The sequence below is a fragment of the Lissotriton helveticus genome, chromosome 2_1 (assembly GCF_964261635.1).
Source record: "Lissotriton helveticus chromosome 2_1, aLisHel1.1, whole genome shotgun sequence".
NCBI classification, from domain to species: Eukaryota; Metazoa; Chordata; class Amphibia; order Caudata; family Salamandridae; genus Lissotriton; species Lissotriton helveticus.
The window spans coordinates 4449787-4469940 of NC_136059.1; the positions used below are offsets into that span (position 1 = coordinate 4449787).

The 20154-nt window shown below is 46.5% G+C and overlaps 1 protein-coding gene across 5 annotated transcripts in view; it reads right to left on the reverse strand.

The window, feature by feature from the left end:
• The window catches only part of LOC144817655 (uncharacterized), a 306270-nt gene that overhangs the window by 210035 nt on the left and 76081 nt on the right, over positions 1 to 20154 (reverse strand). For all 5 annotated transcript variants that reach the window (XM_078674384.1, XM_078674380.1, XM_078674383.1 and 2 more), the window contains one exon: positions 16132 to 16263. In XM_078674384.1, coding sequence (XP_078530510.1) covers positions 16132 to 16263 — 132 coding nt within the window. The remainder of the gene's footprint in view (positions 1 to 16131; positions 16264 to 20154) is intronic.

Sequence of the window (20154 nt, forward strand, 5' to 3'; positions counted from 1 at the left end):
GGACCTGTCCACCTTAGGTCTAACATTACAAAATAATGGGCCCACTCATGAAGGCGGACATTTTTTAGATCTGCTTTTCTCGAATTGTGCTGTAAATACCCCCAATGCTGCTACTCAGCTAGACTGGACGGACCACTATCTGGTAGAATTCCATCTGCCGTTACTAATAAACCCCCTTATAAAAAAAAACTCCCTCCTATATGGCGCCGTCAGTGGCATAGAATTACAGTTGAAGAACTACAGAGGGTCTGGGAGAACCCTACATTTCTGGAAACAGATGGTGTGGAAGACACGTTAAGTAAATTTAAGATCTCTCTTACTGAGGCAATAGATAAACTGGCCCCTCTCAAACTGCATAAACAATTTCCCCCAAATAAACAGGAGAAATGGTATACAGAGGCACTGCGATCTGAGAAGCAAGGATGCAGAAGATTAGAAAAAAAATGGAGGAAGACACATCTAGAAGAGGAAAAAAAAGTATATCTTGAAGCACAATCGAAATACTACAAAAACATTAGACTGGCCCGTAAGAGTAGTCTGACCCAACAATTGATAGAGGCTGGAAACTCCTCAAAGGAGTTATACAGAATCCTCGAAACATTTGTTAAACCCGCAGCCTGTGTCAGTTCTGATGACTTTTCTTTGCCTTTGTGCAATGAAATATCACTATTCTTTGAGAACAAAATAAACACTATTTATGAGAAAATACTGAAAGCCACTAATTCCAACTGTGGTACCTCTATTTCCTCTATACCTATACAAAAGAAGTCATCCCTACTAACCTTTTCACCAGTCGCGGACACAGACCTTCCTCCCCTTATCAGCCACATCAAATCAGGCTCTCCTAATGACCTGGTACCAGCAAAAATGATGACTTCCCTATGCCCCCTTTTAGGTCCCCACATCCAAACAATAATAAATCTTTCTCTTAAAGAAGGACGAGTGCCAGTAGAATGGAAACAAGCTGTGGTCAATCCCATCCGAAAAAACGCCACTCTCCCCTGGACGGACCTTTCCAACCTAAGACCCATTTACCTCCTACCCTATCTCAGTAAACTTACCGAGAAGCATGTGAACACCCAACTGTCGAAATACATCGAAGCAGTGGAAGGCCTGGACCCCTCTCAATCTGGGTTCAGGCCCGATCACAGCACAGAATCAGCCCTCCTCTCAGTGACCGACAACATCAGAATGTCACTAGATGGAGGGAGCTCAGTGATTCTGGTGCTGTTAGATCTTTCCGCTGCTTTCGACACGGTGTCACATGAACTTCTTCTCGACAGACTGAGGGATATAGGTGTGGAGGGAACGGCTTTGTCTTGGTTGGAGAGTTTTCTCTCGGGACGTGTACAAGGTGTTAAATTGGGCTCCCATTCTTCGATCTCAAGGGAGCTCACTAAGGGAGTGCCACAGGGCTCATGCCTAAGCCCCACGCTTTTTAACGTGTACGTGGCCCCCTTAGCTAACATCATAAGATCTTATGGATTTACCCCGGTGTCATACGCTGATGACACCCAACTTTTGTTTCCCTTCCAAACCCTCACACCCACTGTACAAACAACTTTTGCGGACGGGATGAGAGCAGTGGCACGATGGATGGCACAAAACTATCTCCAATGTAATGTGACAAAAACCGAAGTAATGCTGTTTGGGGGGGCAACTCTTTTATGGTCTCCAGATTGGTGGCCTCTGGAGTTGGGTCCGGTCCCAAACCCAAAACTAACAGTAAAAAACCTTGGTATAAAACTTGACCAAGCGCTCCTACTCAAGGAACACACTACCCAAGTGACAGGTGCATGCTTCCATGTGGTGGGGTTGCTCCGACGTGTTTTCCCCTTTTTGCCAGACAACCACAGGAAAACACTCATTCAAACTCTTATAATAGGTAGAATGGACTACGGTAATGGCCTCTACGTATCGGCTAATGAGGAACAACTGGAGAAATTACAAGTAGTCCAAAACACGGCAGCAAGATTAGCTCTAAATGCTCCCCATAGAACCCCTTCTCGTCCCCTCCTACACCAACTCCACTGGCTGCCGGTAAAACACCGTATCAAGTTTAAAATATGCTGCATGATACATAGATGTTTGTTCGGTACAGGTCCCAAATATCTTAAGAAAATATTTGTACCATACATCCCCGGCCGCGCATTGCGCTCCAGCAACCACCTACTGCTACAGGTTCCAAAAGTGAGGAAAGCCAGACAAGGTGGACGCGCTCTATCGTACAAAGGACCAATAATCTGGAATTCCCTACCAATTGCACTGAAACTGATCCCTAGCCTTGAATCTTTCAGGAAAAAACTCAAAACATATCTTTTCACGCTGCCCTAAATACAATCCCCATTCCTTATGTCTCAATCTTACTCATAACTGAAAACTAACAGCGACTAAACAGCAGAAGCATAAAAAGCGCAGAGATATCCCTTCGGGAATTGAATCAGGCGCTCAATAAGCAAATAAATAAATAAATAAATAACGGACCCATACTTCATTGAACGTAATGGGACCCACGCTATGTTTAGAATAGAGTTCATAAGTCGGTGTTCCAACTGGAGGTATCGGACATGAATCCTCCAATCGGGAACCCCCGTTACAACCACAACAGAATATTCTCCTAATTTTGCTAAGACTAGGCATCTTCGCTCACTAATCTAGCTTCAAACTTCAAGGGATTATCTGCAAAGATAGTCTCGTAAATATATGAGTCCCTCGGCTTTGGAAATTGCAATACCCAAATCAAAGACCCAAAGAAACCCAAAACAAAGGACTGGGAGCGACCCACGTATACTTAACTAAGGTATCAGTCACGTCACCAGAACACCCGTCTATCGTCTCGCCTTACAAAGCTGCACAAAGGGGGGTCCAAGACAGGGCGGCAGTCAGGGCAGCGGTCCTTCGTAGCCGTCTAGAAAGCAGGAAACCTCGCAGCAAAGACCTTCAGTCCACGTTTGACATAACGGGGTCGATGGAGTGGGGGCCCTTCTTCCGGAATTTCCTCATGAAGCTCCTCACGATCTTCAGGCTTGGACCGGTACCGCTTGATGTCGCCCCGCGTTGGGCGCCAACTGAAGAACCGGGTATTTTAGAACCCGTCGGTGCCAGGGGCACGCCCAGAGTCTTCGGGTTCACCTGTCTTAGAATACAGAGACACGGGACTCTTCGTGGTGACGTCAAAGATCGAATTTATTGACTGCAGCCAGTAACAGAAGTCCTAGAAATCAACACGGTATGAGTTCTCAGGAGACTGCTCAAACTTATAAAGCAAGTCATCCCTTTTATGCCAAAAATCACATTCCAGACAATCACCCGATATTTACGAACTGTCCAATCACATGTATTCACACCAAAAGTATTGCATGACAGTAAAACCCACTTTTCAGTTGTCCGGCCCATGATCAATCATCGGACAAACCCAACATTCTTCTTTAGACAGGCCAAACGAACCCATAATAAAAAGGGCCACAACTCATATCATAAATAGACCATAAAGAAAGAAAACAGAAACAGGTAAGAGTAGGATAAGTCATATTTGTTTGTAGTAAAAATTTACGATGTCCTGCGCTCTGATTTTAGTCTTGATCAGCTAACGGGCAAGAACTGGCTCAGCAAGGTCGGCTCCAGGCAACGAGGTCAGTTCACTTCGGGTCATGTAGAAGTCAGCACAAACCCCAGCAAAAGGACACGAGTCTTAAAGACTCATTCAGCCGCGGTCATCGGCCTATGTGAGGGCAACCACAAAATGGCTGCCTTACACAAAATGAAAACTATGGTTCGGGACGGAATCTTCAAATACACTGTGAATCCTTGTGTGTAACATGGCAAAAACACTCGTACTTGCCGAACTTATTAGTCACGGTTCATTGTTACCAAAATCGTTAACAGAACCATGCCATTTAAAACACGGGTTCAGATTTCACGGAACCTCAGGCGTCGACGGCACGGAAAAAAGGGAACTGACGTCATAACGCCGACAAGGCCTTATTATGGATCCAGTGACGTCAGTGGGGTCGCGAGCGGAGTCGTACCCTCTGTGACATCGTCCATCACCTCGCCAGCGTGGAGAGCTACAAAAGTTACCGATTGGCTGCTGCACAGGGGATATTCTCAAGGTGAGGAATCCACTGGCAGATGTATCCATCAGAATAAAATAATATCTCTTGCAGAGGCGGGGCCAGCCAGCGGTGAACAGTTGTGGAAAATTTGTACGGTCTGGTAAACATTATCTGCGCCATCTTGCCCTTTTCCCCGATGCCACACTTTTTGTCGTGCGCACCCGCCATTTTAGGTGCCTCGATCAGAACAACCCTTTTTGCATGCCACTGGCCCCCAGCATAGCCCTCCTCCCTCACAAAGCCCGCACTCTGACAACCCCCGCTCGCACATGCCTTGGGTCATAAACCCCTCTTCAGCGCAGCTCTGCCTCAGAACCCCATCCTGTCCCCAGCGCGACACCTCCCTTCCTTCCTTTCATGGTCCCAAGCCCTCTTTGATACAAATCCCCTTTTCCTGTGTGCCCGTTTGTCTTCCTCGTTCCCAGGCCGACACCAAGCTCTGCCGATACTGTTCCTTGCCCCTCCCCGTACAGTAGAAAGCTTCCCTCATCAAAGGACCCCCGAGTTAATCAAAGCCCTCACCCTATGAGGTCCGATCAAACCTCCCACATTCCGTGAATCGGCGGAATGTCCCGCTGCGCGATAATCATCACCTGTTGTGACTGGGGTGGGGACTTCAACTGTAAATGTGTGTGGGAACGGGCCTGAAGGGGAGATTCAGAGGATGTCCGTTCATACTTCAAAGCATTACAAAGATGTGTTACCTGCAATAAAGATGATGAAAATGTGTATAAGAGGCCAGGCCTCAGAGATGCGGTTAGAGCACCTCATGACGATACCTGCTGTCTGAACTGATGTGTTCTCCTCCGGAGAGAATAAACCTTGTTTCCTGCCTTCCCGTCTCCAGCGCCTGCCTCTTCATTGATTAATAATTCGTGGGTTAAAGAGGCGATACCGCCGGGCAAATATCGATTGTCCCTTGACCTTAGATTTAACAATTGGCGTCCCAAGCGTGGGGCCCATCAGCGACTCGTGGATCCAGTGGGAGAGGTCCTGACGACAGAGTGAACGACTGCAACGATCGGGAGAGCTCTTGCCCAATAGACCCTCGTCTGGCAGCCGATCATCCGAACTTCACTGGTTCCGAACAGACCTCTCTCGAGTGATCTACGGTCCTGACTGGGAACCATCAGGAGTGCTGCGAGGAATACAAAGAAAAGAGGACGATCGGGCGCTGGATTCGGAAGACAAGAAACTGTCCATACGGTCCGGGTAAGGTCGTGTAGACACGACGAATCACGAAATAATTGTTTAATTGTTCAGAAAATACTAGTATTACTCTTTGTTGACCTATTTGGAGATTCACTGTCTGCACACGAAGAAACAGTAGGCTCTTTCTCTTTGCAAACAGTGAAGGATAGGTAACGCAGCCGTCGCGCCTATCTTTCTCCCCCACTGAATCGATTATTTATTAACGGCCACTGATTAACTGTTTTGACCCCGAACTACTGTTCGCGGATTGTTTTCTGGAGATTCTCTGTCTACAAACAGGAAAGAACAGGTTCCCCTTTGCAGATAGTGAAAGGGTAGAGGAAGCAGACCTTTTGCGAATCTACTTATTCTTCCCACCAAATTGTTTTTTTATTTTATATTGGTTCATGAGGTATTCACTGCCTGCAAACAACGCAGAATAGAAATATTCTGTCTAGTCTTTGCGCGCAGTGATAAGATAGGCAGTGCTGACTTTTTGTCCCTCGTTGTGAGCTGTCATGTCTGTCTTCTCCCCACTGGTCGATAGCTGGTTCAGCCCGGACCGTTTATTAGAGGTGGATCATCTAGCTCCGCTGGAAGGCACCCCTAATAAAGACATGTTCGTAAACTATGGATTAGTTACCATAGCCTATAGTAAACTGTGGCACAGGTATACCAAAGAAAGTCAAGAGAAACAGTGGCCACTGATAGGATCCTTCGATCTTGATAAAATAGAAACGTTAGAAATAGCCCTTCGTGATAATAAGACAACGCCTATTATGCTCGACTGCCTCGGTATGTGGCGCAAAGAAGCAATGCAACGAAAGAATAAAGATGAGGACAGAGCAAGTAAAGGAACATATCGACAGGACGACCCCAGAACACAAAGTCCCGAAAGTAATCCCCCGACACTACGCACAGGACGGCCAGACTTAGGGCAAAACCAATGTGCTTTTTGTAGATATGCCGGGCACTGGAAAGCCCAATGCCCGACTCTACTGAACGTGAGTAGGAGCAGAGGACCGACAGGAATAACAGGCCGTCAGAAAGGGAAAAGGCGCGAGACAAAGATGAATCAGACTGACATGGAAAGGCCAGATAGAGCCACCACGTTTGATTATGCCCGATGGCACAGATTTCGCCAGGCCGATTTCAACGACATGTTCGAGTCCTCATAGATCAAACAACGCTAAGGCGGGAAACCCAGTCTAGCTCTAAATTAACAGACGACAAACCCCGAAGAAACCAGAAAGAATAATGTACACACATGATCAAGCATCCTTACGTTTAGCCAAGTAGGGAAAAGTTTAGGGTATTTCGAGGTAAGGGTTACACAAGTATCCTTCGCCGAGAGGACTAGGGATATTGCCAATGTCTGAAAAACTACTACCTCCTTTCTTCGGCATCCTTATAGGCATATAACTAAAGCCTGCCCCATTGCTCTAACAAAAAGTATGCGCAGCATATAGAAATAGGATAATTATGGCCAATAACTGTATTATGTTTGTCTTGGGTCTTTTTATATAATATTTGTACTGTCTCCCCGTCTGAGTTTGTGTGTACGTGATGCATGAATCTGCGTCATCCCTCTGCCTGTGTTACCGTGTTACTTAAACTTCTGTTAACAGAAGCTTTAGCATGAAACAACCTGGAAAGAAAGGAATGGGAAAACGAAATCCGTAGGCCACTGATGAACTTGAACTTTTATTTAACATAACGAACAAGAAACAAATAACAGTACGTAATAATGACACCTATCAATGCACTAACAACAGAAAACGTTTGAAACAAGAATGGTAAACTAGAAAATGAAAGTCAGCAGAACATTCGCCCCCCCCCCCACTCTGGAACCTTCCAAAGTAGGGTAGGGTTACGGCTACGCCCAGCCGGCAGCAACCCATATAAGGCGGGTCCTGCTGCCAACAGTCGGCCAGGAAATCGTAACATAGGGTGGAGCCGGAGGAGAGACAAGGGCCAGCGGGACCCAGCCAGGGGATCACCTTGACCACACCAGAGAGTTGTAGGGGGGGGAATGTCTATGTCCTCGACCCCCCCCCTCTCTCTCTCACTCCCCCAGTCCGGCCACAGTGGCGCGTGGGAGTTTCAGGTAGTCCCGCCACATGTCTTCCCGGTCCGGCCACCAATGGCCGGGGACTGGGGCCAACTGGATCCGGCTGCAGCCGATGAGCCGAGGAACCCGTTCATGGGGCCAGAGCAAGGGGCGTCCGGCCGACATCCACCGGAAGCCCGGCCCAGAGACGGACGGGACATCATTTTTCCTCTTCTCCTCCGTAATGACCACAGCAGCACGCCAGGCGCCACTTCTTTCTTTTCCCCTCCGTAATGGCCGCAGCAGCACGCCCGGCGCCACTTGAATAATGGCTGCGACAACTCTGGAGGTTGGGCTGGGAGGGAGAGGCGACGCGGACGAGCCTCTCCCACCTCCACAGGTAGGAGGCTTCCCAGCCCCCCGGCCCGGCGCCGAAATCCTCCAGCCGGGCGGCGCCAATACTTGCACAGCACCGAACACACAAAGGTGCCCATACTTCCGCAGCACTGGACATGGGACTTGTGGAGCACGGGATGTGGAGAGGCCATCGTGCATGCCCATGAAAGAGAGCGGCATGGAGTGCACCGGGAGAGGGAGACGGCGCGAACGAGTCTCCCTCGCCCCCCAGGTGGGGGCGCCACAGCTGCACCCTGGCCGAATGTCCTGCTTTTACAACACAGAGTTCCTTTTTCTTTCACTCCAAAAGGTCTCCTCCACTCTTGCAAACTGGACAAAGGGCGGCTGCTGCAGGGCTGCAAAATGGCGTCTGGGCCCCCTGGAAGGCGGGTCTAGGCCGCTAGAGTAACTTTGACCGGCAATGTAACTCGGACGCTTGTCCACCGGGGCACGAGCCCCCACCTCCGACAGCACCTCCACAGCTTTGAAGATTCTCCAAAAGTCCCAGGAGCCCTCGGCCCCTGCAGGCTTCCGGTGAGGAACAACTGCCTTGATCGCTAACGAAATAAGCATGACATAGCCACTCCTTCTGTTAGCATGAATTCTCGAACTGCCGAAAAGGACTCTGGTCCAACTGTCGGTTGTAGGAGACATTTTTTCCCCTGACGCTACTTCCGGACTAACCCGGCCCCGCCCAAAATGGCGCCGGTATCAATAGGAACTCACGAACACCTCGTGGTGTTTTTTTAGCTGAAAAGACTCGATGTTCTGAAAAATATATATGATCCTTTGTACACTTGACGAAAAAGAGGGAGGGTTCACTCGATGAACATGTAGAAGGGCCCCGTGAAAACTGTTTTTTCAAATGTACGATTCATTATGATATCATGTAACCTCGCTTATAACACACACACCCATGGTATACCTATAGGAATTTGATTACAACTAGTCCAACTGTGTTTCCAATTATGAAATGAATGCCCCTTGGTCCCTCAACTATTCGATAGACGTTTTTAGTTCCCTGCAAATGAATGAATTAACCTCTTAAAGCATGTTTTTAATCCTACAAAATAGCCCCCCCCTTACTGTACGCACTTTAGCCATCGCCGTATCCGGCCAACCCCGATCACACTGTCCTATCAACATGCTGAACGATTGTGAAAATAAAGGTTTTCGAAACTATGAACGGTTATTGCATGCTTTATTTAAAATATGGGAACGGCGGGAGAGTTCTTTTCTGTGCACCCTACTCTGCTCTCTCTTTAAGGTTAATAGAAGATGGTTGCCCAGCCCCGGATGGAGGATCGAATCTGAGACACAATACTCTGCCGTCAAATATGCGACTGACTCAGGGACTCGCGCATGGAGAAAGACCTCGATTTCTGGGGTTGGGTAAGGCGAAACGGTGTAAAAGATGGAATATAAAGAATGGGTAAAGTGAAACGATGTAAATAATAGAATATTATAAAGATACGACACTCAAAAGGTACTAGGGAACAGAGTTGACCGAAGAGCTGATAAACCTTAGAACATCACAGCATTGGAAGAGATTTAAGGACCCCGATAGCTAAATACACCTACCAACTAGAAACCTCGCGCTAAGTGCTTCTGATTCTCTAACGTCTTCCTACTCACAGCCTATAAGGACTCACTGCCCCCCCCCCCCCCTTGGCTCCAGAAACCACAACCCCAGGGATTCTATCCCGAAGGGATAAGACGAGTATGAGGTAAGTAAAAGACCTTCGTACCCGTGCTTTTGATATGCTTGAATGTTGTCCCCCCTCCCCTCCCCTCTTCCCCCCCCCCCCCTGCAGGCCACATCGGAATCACGACCGAGGCATGATGAAGATCTGAAGCCTCGCCATGTCTGATACACGAAGCGGACTAACCCTGCCTGGTGGCACCTAAACACACCCACAAACTGCTCTTGTACCAAAAGAGCCAATAAATTGTATGACATGATGAAAGCGATCACCCTTAATCCGTGTTGCGTGAATGGACACCTGTCACGTATGTCTGAAACTATGAGATGATGTTTGTGTATGACTGACGCGTGGACTTAACTGGTTAAAGGACCGAGAATGCAAGAAATGCGACAATGGTGCCCTTTTTTTTTTACTCGATGCATGTCCCCTGTACCCGGCCTAATGCTCGTCCATCCCAAACTGCATGCTTTCAACATTCTAACACAGACCCGTATGGTCTTATGTTGTATAATGCGCTGAAAAGCCTATCTTAATGCACGGCCACTCCCCATGTCGCACGTGTACTATTTAGCCTGTTGTTGCACATCTCTCTCTCTCTCTCGCTCTTCCGAACGACTAGCATCTAAATTGGCAAACCGCCACCCCTAGTGCACCACCCAATTGGCTCCAAAATACCACAAGTATTTGCTCAAAATTTATCCTAAATAAAAATCACCCTGACGCCGTGTCACTACCTCTCCTTTCTGCTAAAAATTGATGAAACCGAGATTTGGCCATTAGGGAAAGGACAGGTAAGACGACTGAGGTCCCCTAATCTGACCCGAAAATAAGGGAACTACATGTCAGCGGCTCCTGTGTTATAAAAAGATGCCTCAGATAACGCGACCTTCCCCGTCCCGAATTGTCGCAATACCCAAACAGTAAAGGTGATCGAAACATCCTCATGTTCCCGGAACGCCCCCTGTTTCGTATCAGCTGCCCCAGACGAGAGTTATAAAACTGTCCCCCACCCCCGGTTGTAAGAGATGGGTCTATTTACGCCCTTACCACAGTTTTCTATGTCCATAGTTGTTTTCCATAAAATCCCGGTTTTTTAGTTAAGTAGTCAGGTTGTAAGAGGCCATGTAGAAACTAGAACGATGTTTGCAAAATTAAGATTAGACCGAAGTGAAGAAATCGTTGCAATGAACCCTGTTGAAAGTAAAATGTTTAGCTAAAAGGCAGGATACATTGATAGAATGAAAAATGTTTAGCCTATGTTCATCTCTCGGAAAGATACCTATCAGACCATGGTGATAGCACATTGCGTTTTTTAATATAAAGCCCAGGAGAACGGTATAGCTTTGTAAGGCTCGTACTAGGAAGGTGGGTCTCCGTCAGAAGAACTGACGTAACAGTAATGCAATAAAAGGTACCAGATCTCGTCCCACGACCAACAAACACCAAAGAAATAGCTGTGGAGGAAAGTTATAGTAAATCCAGCAGGCCCGTCATCAATCATTTATATGTTAGTTACGAACCCTAATATAACGGACGCTTCCATTTTTTGCCTGGAGCTGGGAGAGAAATAGACTTATGTGATTACCTTCCTCTGCCAATTCGCTAAAGACTGTCTTTTCAAACTCATTTAAGGGTACGACTGTCGGAGGAAAGAAGGACCGGATGTGGGAGCACGTGGCCTGACTACAGATCGCGGAACATCTGCGACATTGGCCAAGGCGAGACCGCGACAGAAAGGAGTTGCAGGACGAGGCACTGTTTCCGTTAAAGTGAGAGGAAAAGGGCCGACCTGATGCCCCTGCTCAATGTTCAACATGTGCCGAAAAGTCCCCGCTCTCTGAATTCAGTCATGAGCCCGCCTACCTGAAATTTCCGCCCCCCCTGATCTGTTCCCGATTTGGCCCAGCTCCATCCCCCCCCCCCCCCCTTTTCTCCGACCTACCCTATGGACTACACACTCTTCTTCCATCTGAACCTTTTTGACAATCAACTCAAAGGACACAGGGCGAAAAGGACCTTTTTGACCAGAAACGCGAGGAAAAGGTCATGCCCTGCAACGCGGGACCTAGAATAGAGCTGGACCCGTAGCTCCACCGCCGGTGCTCCACAGCGCCAACAAAAGACGACAAAGAATGCTGAGAACTCATTAACTTCGAACATTGACACCCTCAATTATCGTTTCTACTACGTCTCATTTCTCTCCCAGCCACCATTGTATTAATTATGCTCCAACCAAACATGAACAGAACTCACATATGTAATGACCTATCAACTTACATTCCGAACGACTATAAGTAGCTATGAAGTGTACCCAATGCTCATACTACAGAATCATCTTTGTCTGTTATTGCATTACTATGGCTTTCCTGCAAACGAGTTTTTATCGATAGACCCGCCTCCTAAGATGAAAGATTTTAAAATGTAATGTTTATAACTCCTTCACCTGGGTACCTACTTCTTTCCCTATGACCACCGTAGTCGACATGAATTGGAAATAGGCCAGCAAGATGTCTTGGCTATGTTAAAGGGAGGACTGTGGAAAATTAGTACGGTCTGGTAAACATTATCTGCGCCATCTTGCCCTTTTCCCCGATGCCACACTTTTTGTCGTGCGCACCCGCCATTTTAGGTGCCTCGATCAGAACAACCCTTTTTGCATGCCACTGGCCCCCAGCATAGCCCTCCTCCCTCACAAAGCCCGCACTCTGACAACCCCCGCTCGCACATGCCTTGGGTCATAAACCCCTCTTCAGCGCAGCTCTGCCTCAGAACCCCATCCTGTCCCCAGCGCGACACCTCCCTTCCTTCCTTTCATGGTCCCAAGCCCTCTTTGATACAAATCCCCTTTTCCTGTGTGCCCGTTTGTCTTCCTCGTTCCCAGGCCGACACCAAGCTCTGCCGATACTGTTCCTTGCCCCTCCCCGTACAGTAGAAAGCTTCCCTCATCAAAGGACCCCCGAGTTAATCAAAGCCCTCACCCTATGAGGTCCGATCAAACCTCCCACATTCCGTGAATCGGCGGAATGTCCCGCTGCGCGATAATCATCACCTGTTGTGACTGGGGTGGGGACTTCAACTGTAAATGTGTGTGGGAACGGGCCTGAAGGGGAGATTCAGAGGATGTCCGTTCATACTTCAAAGCATTACAAAGATGTGTTACCTGCAATAAAGATGATGAAAATGTGTATAAGAGGCCAGGCCTCAGAGATGCGGTTAGAGCACCTCATGACGATACCTGCTGTCTGAACTGATGTGTTCTCCTCCGGAGAGAATAAACCTTGTTTCCTGCCTTCCCGTCTCCAGCGCCTGCCTCTTCATTGATTAATAATTCGTGGGTTAAAGAGGCGATACCGCCGGGCAAATATCGATTGTCCCTTGACCTTAGATTTAACACAGTGTGCGGGGGTAAAGCCACGCATCCACCCCTACATAGCAGATGTCAGCGGTGAACAGTGTGCGGGGGTAAAGTCTCGCATCCACCCCTAGATAGCAGCAGATGCCACCAGTGAGACACTGCCGGCACCAGCCGACACCACCACCACGTCCTGGGCTCGTGCAGATGTCCCCGGCGGCCATCCTTCCCCCTCACAAACTCTCACAATAGACCAGCGCACAGGGCCTGAAACAGTAGCACGTGACAACGCAGAGTCCGGTGTGCGTGTGGTGAGGAAAGGACAGCCTGCAGCACCTCAAAGCCCTGCCGATGGGCACTCTGCACCGGACATGGCACAACCTGCCCACAAAGACTTCACGTCCCCATACCTACCCTGGCATCCGAATCCCATCAGTGCCACGGCTGGCACCTGCCCTCTCCATCTCAGGGGAGAAGCAATGCACGCTTTCGGAGCGCGTTATTTCAGTGCCGAGAGGCAGTTCAGTTTGCCTCATGCGCTATACGAACATATGCTCTTCACAGGCCGAGTATTCAATTATCCTTGAACACATCTTGAAGCGCTTCCTTCCCTCAGCTGCTCAGTCCAAAGAGATATTTGTGAGCACCTCATGCAACCAAGAACCCACATAAGCCATTCGGTACAACCAATGAAAACAACAAAAGAATCCTCACACCTCGTTAAAAACTGGCGTATTTGTCTACCTCTTTCTAGAACAGATGTCCATCACGGGGTGCAACGACCTATCGTAGTGAAAAACTCACCCCACTGAGAGGCCACCCTCAGCAAACCGAATCAGGACCCGGCTACTGTGGAAACGGATGGCAAATCACAAACTTCCTCATTATTGAAAAGCGCTGCGATGCCTTGCTAGTGTGAGATTGGGCGCTATAAAGGTGCAATCTAAAGGGGCAACATTCCCCCCACAAAGCTACCAGGTGAGACACAGGCGCTACACTAGGAGAACTGAATAGGGCCACATAGAACAGAGCGCCTTGAAGGCAGGTGATGAACCCTCCGTGTAAACACTGGGTGCCCTGTGGGTTTCTTCTGTTCATTTGCACCTGTTTTGGACCAAGGGTAGCTTTGATGCTTGAACACCACACAGTGAACAGTCTCACCTGGCTGCCCATCTCAAGGTGCCAATTATGCCTGCTGCGGGAGGATAAAAGGCAGAGTCCGCATCGCATTCTACTCTTTTATCACAGTCTGCAGAATCAGACGTAGCAATCTGCGGAGCTGTCCCGGGGTTTTGATCCTACAGAGAGAAGCCTTCGGAGTTCACGCTTGTCGCCCCCTCCCCCCACCAGGAAGGGGTGAAGGTCTTGCACTGAAGGGGAGTCCTTGCAGTACTTTCACCGCCCTTAACACCCAGAGATGCCCATCCAGAGTCCGGAAGAAGCGGGTGCCCCTCAGTGGCACATCCAAGGGAACTCCCTGGCACGAATGGACACCTTTAAACGTATAATGAGCGCATTAAACACCCAGTTTGTTGCAGGACAGGAGGAGCAGGGCTGGCGCCCACCTGGTATGGTTTATTTCACGAGCTGGGGTGAAGAAAGCCCCTCTGTTACTGGTGTGACTGCATTTATCAAAGAATTAAATCAGGCGAACGATCTTGCCAGCAATCTTCGGACTTCACGGCTCGAGAGTGGGATGGGGGAAGAAAGGGGAGGGAAACTCCTTGACACGCGAGCAGGGGGAAGTGCTCGGTAAAGGCGCCCTCGGAATGCCTGTTAGCCGCCTGGCTCGTGAAGACTTTTATCAGCTTGCTAAATAAACAAGCTGATAAGAAAAGCTTTCACCCCATGCCGCAAAGCAGGCCATGCTGTCCGGTGGGGCAGTCCAAAAACGGACAGGGTGGCACCCAAACACACTCCTTTCGATTGGGAAGCCAGCGTTTATCATAAACACTGATGCTACCCAATGGAAAGGAGGGACGGGGCTTACAGTACCCTTTTTGTAACAATATCTCTTGCAGAGCTGCTCCGCCCACGCAAGACCTAAAAAGGGCGGGACATTGGGGGAGCTGTAAGCCCATGGGGGTTGGCCAGCAAAAGGGGTTTTGGCTGCTTATGGGGGCTCTGTGCAGGGCTTGGATTTGTGCCCGGCCCTGCAGTCAACACCCGCGCTTCGCATTGATAAAGGTTTAGTGGGGAGTTGGGTGCCGTAGGCCAATTAGGGTGTGATGTGAGGTAGATATGGTAATAAAATATTATTTTATGTTATAAAAAAAACAAAAAACTTGAAATTTACTGAAAAATAAATGTTAAAGTGACGTTATTATTAGGTGAAACTGTAATTCAAAACATTACATTTTAAACTGAAAACCACTGAAATTCACCAGTTCTAGTTAACTGAAGTAACTATAACTCGTGTCCCACAGTAACTCCGGCTCGCGTCCTGCTTATTGCCTCTCGTACTGCATGACTCGGACATGTTTTACGGCATCACTGATCGTGCGACATCTGAAAAGACATTATTGATGGTAACACTGTGTATGACGGGAACACAAGTTATAATTACTTCGGTAAACTATAACTGGTGATTTTGTTTTTTGATTTTTTTTGGGCTTTAACGGTGACGTTTTAACTGACATATTACCTAACTATGATGTCACTTTAAGCTTTGTTTTTTCAGTTAGTGCATATTTATTAATCACTATGATTGCAACTTTTATTACTGGCCTGCACTTAAAAATGCAGGTTAAAATCCGGCCAGGTGGCCACTCTCGTAATCACAGCCATCACCTCACACACCCAATGAACCCTTTTCAAACACATTTCTTTGGAGAGACCAGCACATGGGAAAGACACACACATTCAACAGAACTGACATGGTATTTAAAAAGACAATATTGATCAGGCGGGAAGATTTACTCACTAAGGTATTTGCCATGTGGGGGAAACTTTAGCGTTGATTTGTAAATGTTCTGTAACTTTCACACAAGATGTTATGAAAAGAATTAAGTCAATAAGTAATTTGCTGTTACCAATAAAAGTACAACATGTTCGAAAAGGAAGAGTTGGACATGCTCATCTCACCAGACATGTGTGGTATACTTAAATTACAGTCGATCACCTAAGGACTATTCCAACACCACCCACTGTGATTGGACTTTCCTGGTCACTTAGGGTTGGGCATTATTGCGTCCCTGTGAAGTTGAGATGAAACCATGCCATGCTTTCAGCACGTCTGCAACTAGAAACCTGCTAGTTCAAAGCAAGGCTAGAGGACTGACCCAAGGAAGTAGAGACAACCTTCATGGACACATTACGTACCAGGGCGCACCATTACTAGCCGTGCAAGCACGCTCCTAGGCACCCGGGGGAGCACCCGACTGGGGTGTCTCAGCTGGATCCACTGGCCGGGTTCTGGCATGTTGTCGTCCTCTTCCGTGAAGTCTCCCGTATCTGTGTGGGAAGAGAAGAGAAGGTTATTATTTGAGTAAATGTATGGTTTAAGACAGTGCAGTGAGAAATGCATCTATCGTACAGTAATTATATATAACAGGTGACAACCTGACTTTTAGATCTTTCAAACCTTTATACACAGAGTAACAAACAAAGGAGAAGAACTTCAGGGCACCTAGTACCAAATTTGTCTGAGTTTAGGAACCAGCATCCTTGCTTTGTTAGAAGTATCAATAATTCTACGTATTTATTTAAACGTTCGTCAAGTACAGCGCGTCATGTTCTGCACTGATGAAGTACTATCTCACAACTGTGTGCCCATCTAAGGGATCCTTTCTGCCTGCACTGACCCCTGACTCTATTCCCTACTAGGACCAAGATCCTGCATTTCTGGAGCAAATACAGCAATTATTGCAACCGTTTCCTCTGGAACCATGGTTACCTCGTGTAGAGCACTCCCTTTAAACTCTGACTTCAAAGACATACGCACCCAGAACCAGGTGTGAACTTTGTTGACATTATAGGAGGAACAAAGGTATTCTTGTTCCTTGAGTATACCATGCTGTGCCTGGAAAGACCCAGAAGGCTAAAGAATTGTCCAGCCACTGTTGTGTCACTCCAGGACCTCAAGGGAACCAGCAGATGTTGCATATGACTATCAAGTTTCACTATATGAGCCCACAAGGTTAATCCCTAGAGCAAACCACAATTGGTCTGACGCCGTCTAGGGGCATTAGCAAACGTTCATGAATACCTGCCATTTTGGATAGCCGCTGGCCCTGCCAAAAACCCAGTGATTACTTTGAAATTCTAGAAAACGTTTAAAAGTTGTGCTGGACCTGCCGGGCTCAACGAAAGAAAGCATTCTTCTACAGAATGCCTGCACAGTGTCAAAAGGAACACCGATTCAAGCAATGAGAGTGGTTCCGCAGGATGGCAATGTCTGCCCTAATGAGGAACACCGATTCAAGCAATGAGAGTGGTTCCGCAGGATGGCAATGTCTGCCCTAATGAGGAACACAGATTCAAGCAATGAGAGTGGTTCCGCAGGATGGCAATGTCTGCCCTAATGAGGAACACCGATTCAAGCAATGAGAGTGGTTTTGCAGGATGGCAATATCTGCCCTAACGAGAAACACAGATTCAAGCAATGAGATTGGTTCCGCAGGATGGCAATGTCTGCCCTAATGAGGAACACCGATTCAAGCAATGAGAATGGTTCCGCAGGATGGCAAATGTCTGCCCTAATGAGAAACACCGATTCAAGCAATGAGAATGGTTCCGCAGGATGGCAATGTCTGCCCTAATGAGGAACACCGATTCAAGCAATGAGAGTGGTTCCGCAGGATGGCAATGTCTGCCCTAATGAGGAACACCGATTCAAGCAATGAGAGTGGTTCCGCAGGATGGCAATGTCTGCCCTAATGAGGAACACCGATTCAAGCAATGAGAGTGGTTCCGCAGGATGGCAATGTCTGCCCTAATGAGAAACACCGATTCAAGCAATGAGAATGGTTCCGCAGGATGGCAATGTCTGCCCTAATGAGGAACACCGATTCAAGCAATGAGAGTGGTTCCGCAGGATGGCAATGTCTGCCCTAATGAGGAACACCGATTCAAGCAATGAGAGTGGTTCCGCAGGATGGCAATGTCTGCCCTAATGAGGAACACCGATTCAAGCAATGAGAATGGTTCCGCAATATGGCAATGTCTGCACTAATGAGGAACACTTGTTCAAACAGAGAGGAGAACCCACTTCATTTGTTCTGCTGCAGTGTGAAAAAACCATTTGCGGTCCTTCCTCAGCTCCATTAGAGCCATGCATCTGGTTCTGTTGTGTTCTATTTTGTGCAAACACATTTTTAAAGCACTTTCCTTTTCCATGAAACCGATGTGCTATTCACCGACCTTTACGAAGCACGAGAAGCAATATTACTTACCAGTAATCCCAGTATTCCTTCATTGTAATCTTCAGCATAGTTATGAGAACTGAAATATATTTATATATATGTGTACATACACGCGCACACAAATTTATATATGTATATGGAAAGTATTACTCAGTAACCATTGGTTCTGTTCGTAGAGTGTAGCGCTGTAGATTCACATCCTCTCCATCCTCCTGCATCTAGTGATGGGCCCAGACGCTGCAACTTGTTTTACTTCAAGGAAGTGTGTCCCAAAAGGTGTTTAATCCACACAAACGTGAGAGGTACCCTAATATCCGAAAGGGTCGGGGATAATCAAAAACAAAATAAAGTTCCTCTTGTGCCACTTATTTTAATAATGTATTCAACAAATTGAAGTCTTGCACTCTCGTATTTACCCCACATTCATTCAAATACCTACACACTGAACCCTACTATATGTAAATATGTCTAATTTATTGAAATATAAAATCATTAAGATCACTATGATGCTATATTGAAACGGTACATATATTGCTCCATGTTTATCACAAATAGACTTTCTTTATATAAAAAATCTGATATATATAAATTCAAAGTTAAAAACACAATTCATACATTTCCATAGATAATTTCACCATAAAAATGCACAGAAATATCACAATAAAAATCTAAGGTTCTCAACGCACGTTTCGGTGGATGAAACTCGATAAGACACTACCTTCTTCAGGACCAAAACCTTTTGAAAACAGAAATCTCTCTATGAAATATAAGATGCACAATTATATTTAAAAATGGGCATAATCGCATCTAGAAGTTCAGTGCTGCTAGAATCATGCGTGCCTGCTCTCACCACATAATTATACTAACATGCTCTTTCATTCCGGTTCTCAAATTTGACTACCCTAAGGTCTATATTTACTTCTCTGGTTCAGTACATAGATCATAATTACTTTGAACCCCATGTTCTATTTATAATTACTTTTTGGTTTTGTTTTCATCCAGTTGCTTAAACCTTATATTGAAACTTAATTGTTAGCTTTCCACTTGTTAACACCTTCGCTCTATATATCCTGGCCATAGTTACCTGCAGACAGTTGCTCTAAGACCACCTTGTTGTTGCAGTTGTATGGAGGATATTCTGAGGTGTATTATGTTCTAGAATAAAATAGAACCAAATTATGGCCCATATTTAATTAATTATACAATGTGTAGTATATATTAGGTCCAGCTTTGCTTTAAATTACCTTACATTTGGATCCTTGTTACACCACTCAGTGGACTTTAATTTGTTTCCATTAGCTTCCTCCACAAATTTCTTAGGATGAGACACTATTTTAGGATACATATATACTTAGTAGTCTCTTAGTTCTTAGGTTCCATCCATAGAACTGCAATGCCTTTCAACTCTTACCTATACGTGAACTTTGTATGCAGGATACCTGTTCAGTCTACTTTTTTAGGGTAAATTCGCTTCTATCAATCTCAAGCCTTAATTACTTTACAGAGCCACTTAGCAGGAATGTGGATTGTTTCTTGAGACCCCTTGTCTCGAGTCAAGATACTACGGATATAATCAAGAAGAATGAAGGGATAGAATTCAACCCTGAAAGAGATTCGCTTGTGTCTTTAGACATTGAAGCCTTAAACACGAATATCCCCCAAGAGGCTACAATAGAGATGATTAGAAAAGTACTGGGAACTAGGTTTTGTTTTGAGGCACAAAGAATACTGAAAACCGACACTTCCCAGAAAATTGTTTTTAAGGGTTAGTAGATATTTGTTTGCCATGGGCATAATAAGAGGAAAAAAAGGTTTGACATTTTAACATTCTGAAATCTATGTGTAATCTCAAATTTCAATTTGTATTTTTACAGCATTTGCACTTTAGAAACTGCTGAGATACCAGGTAGAATGTATTGTTGAGTATGCTATGTCTCGAGTAGGGTAGCCCATTAGCACTTTTAAAGCACTTGCACTTTTA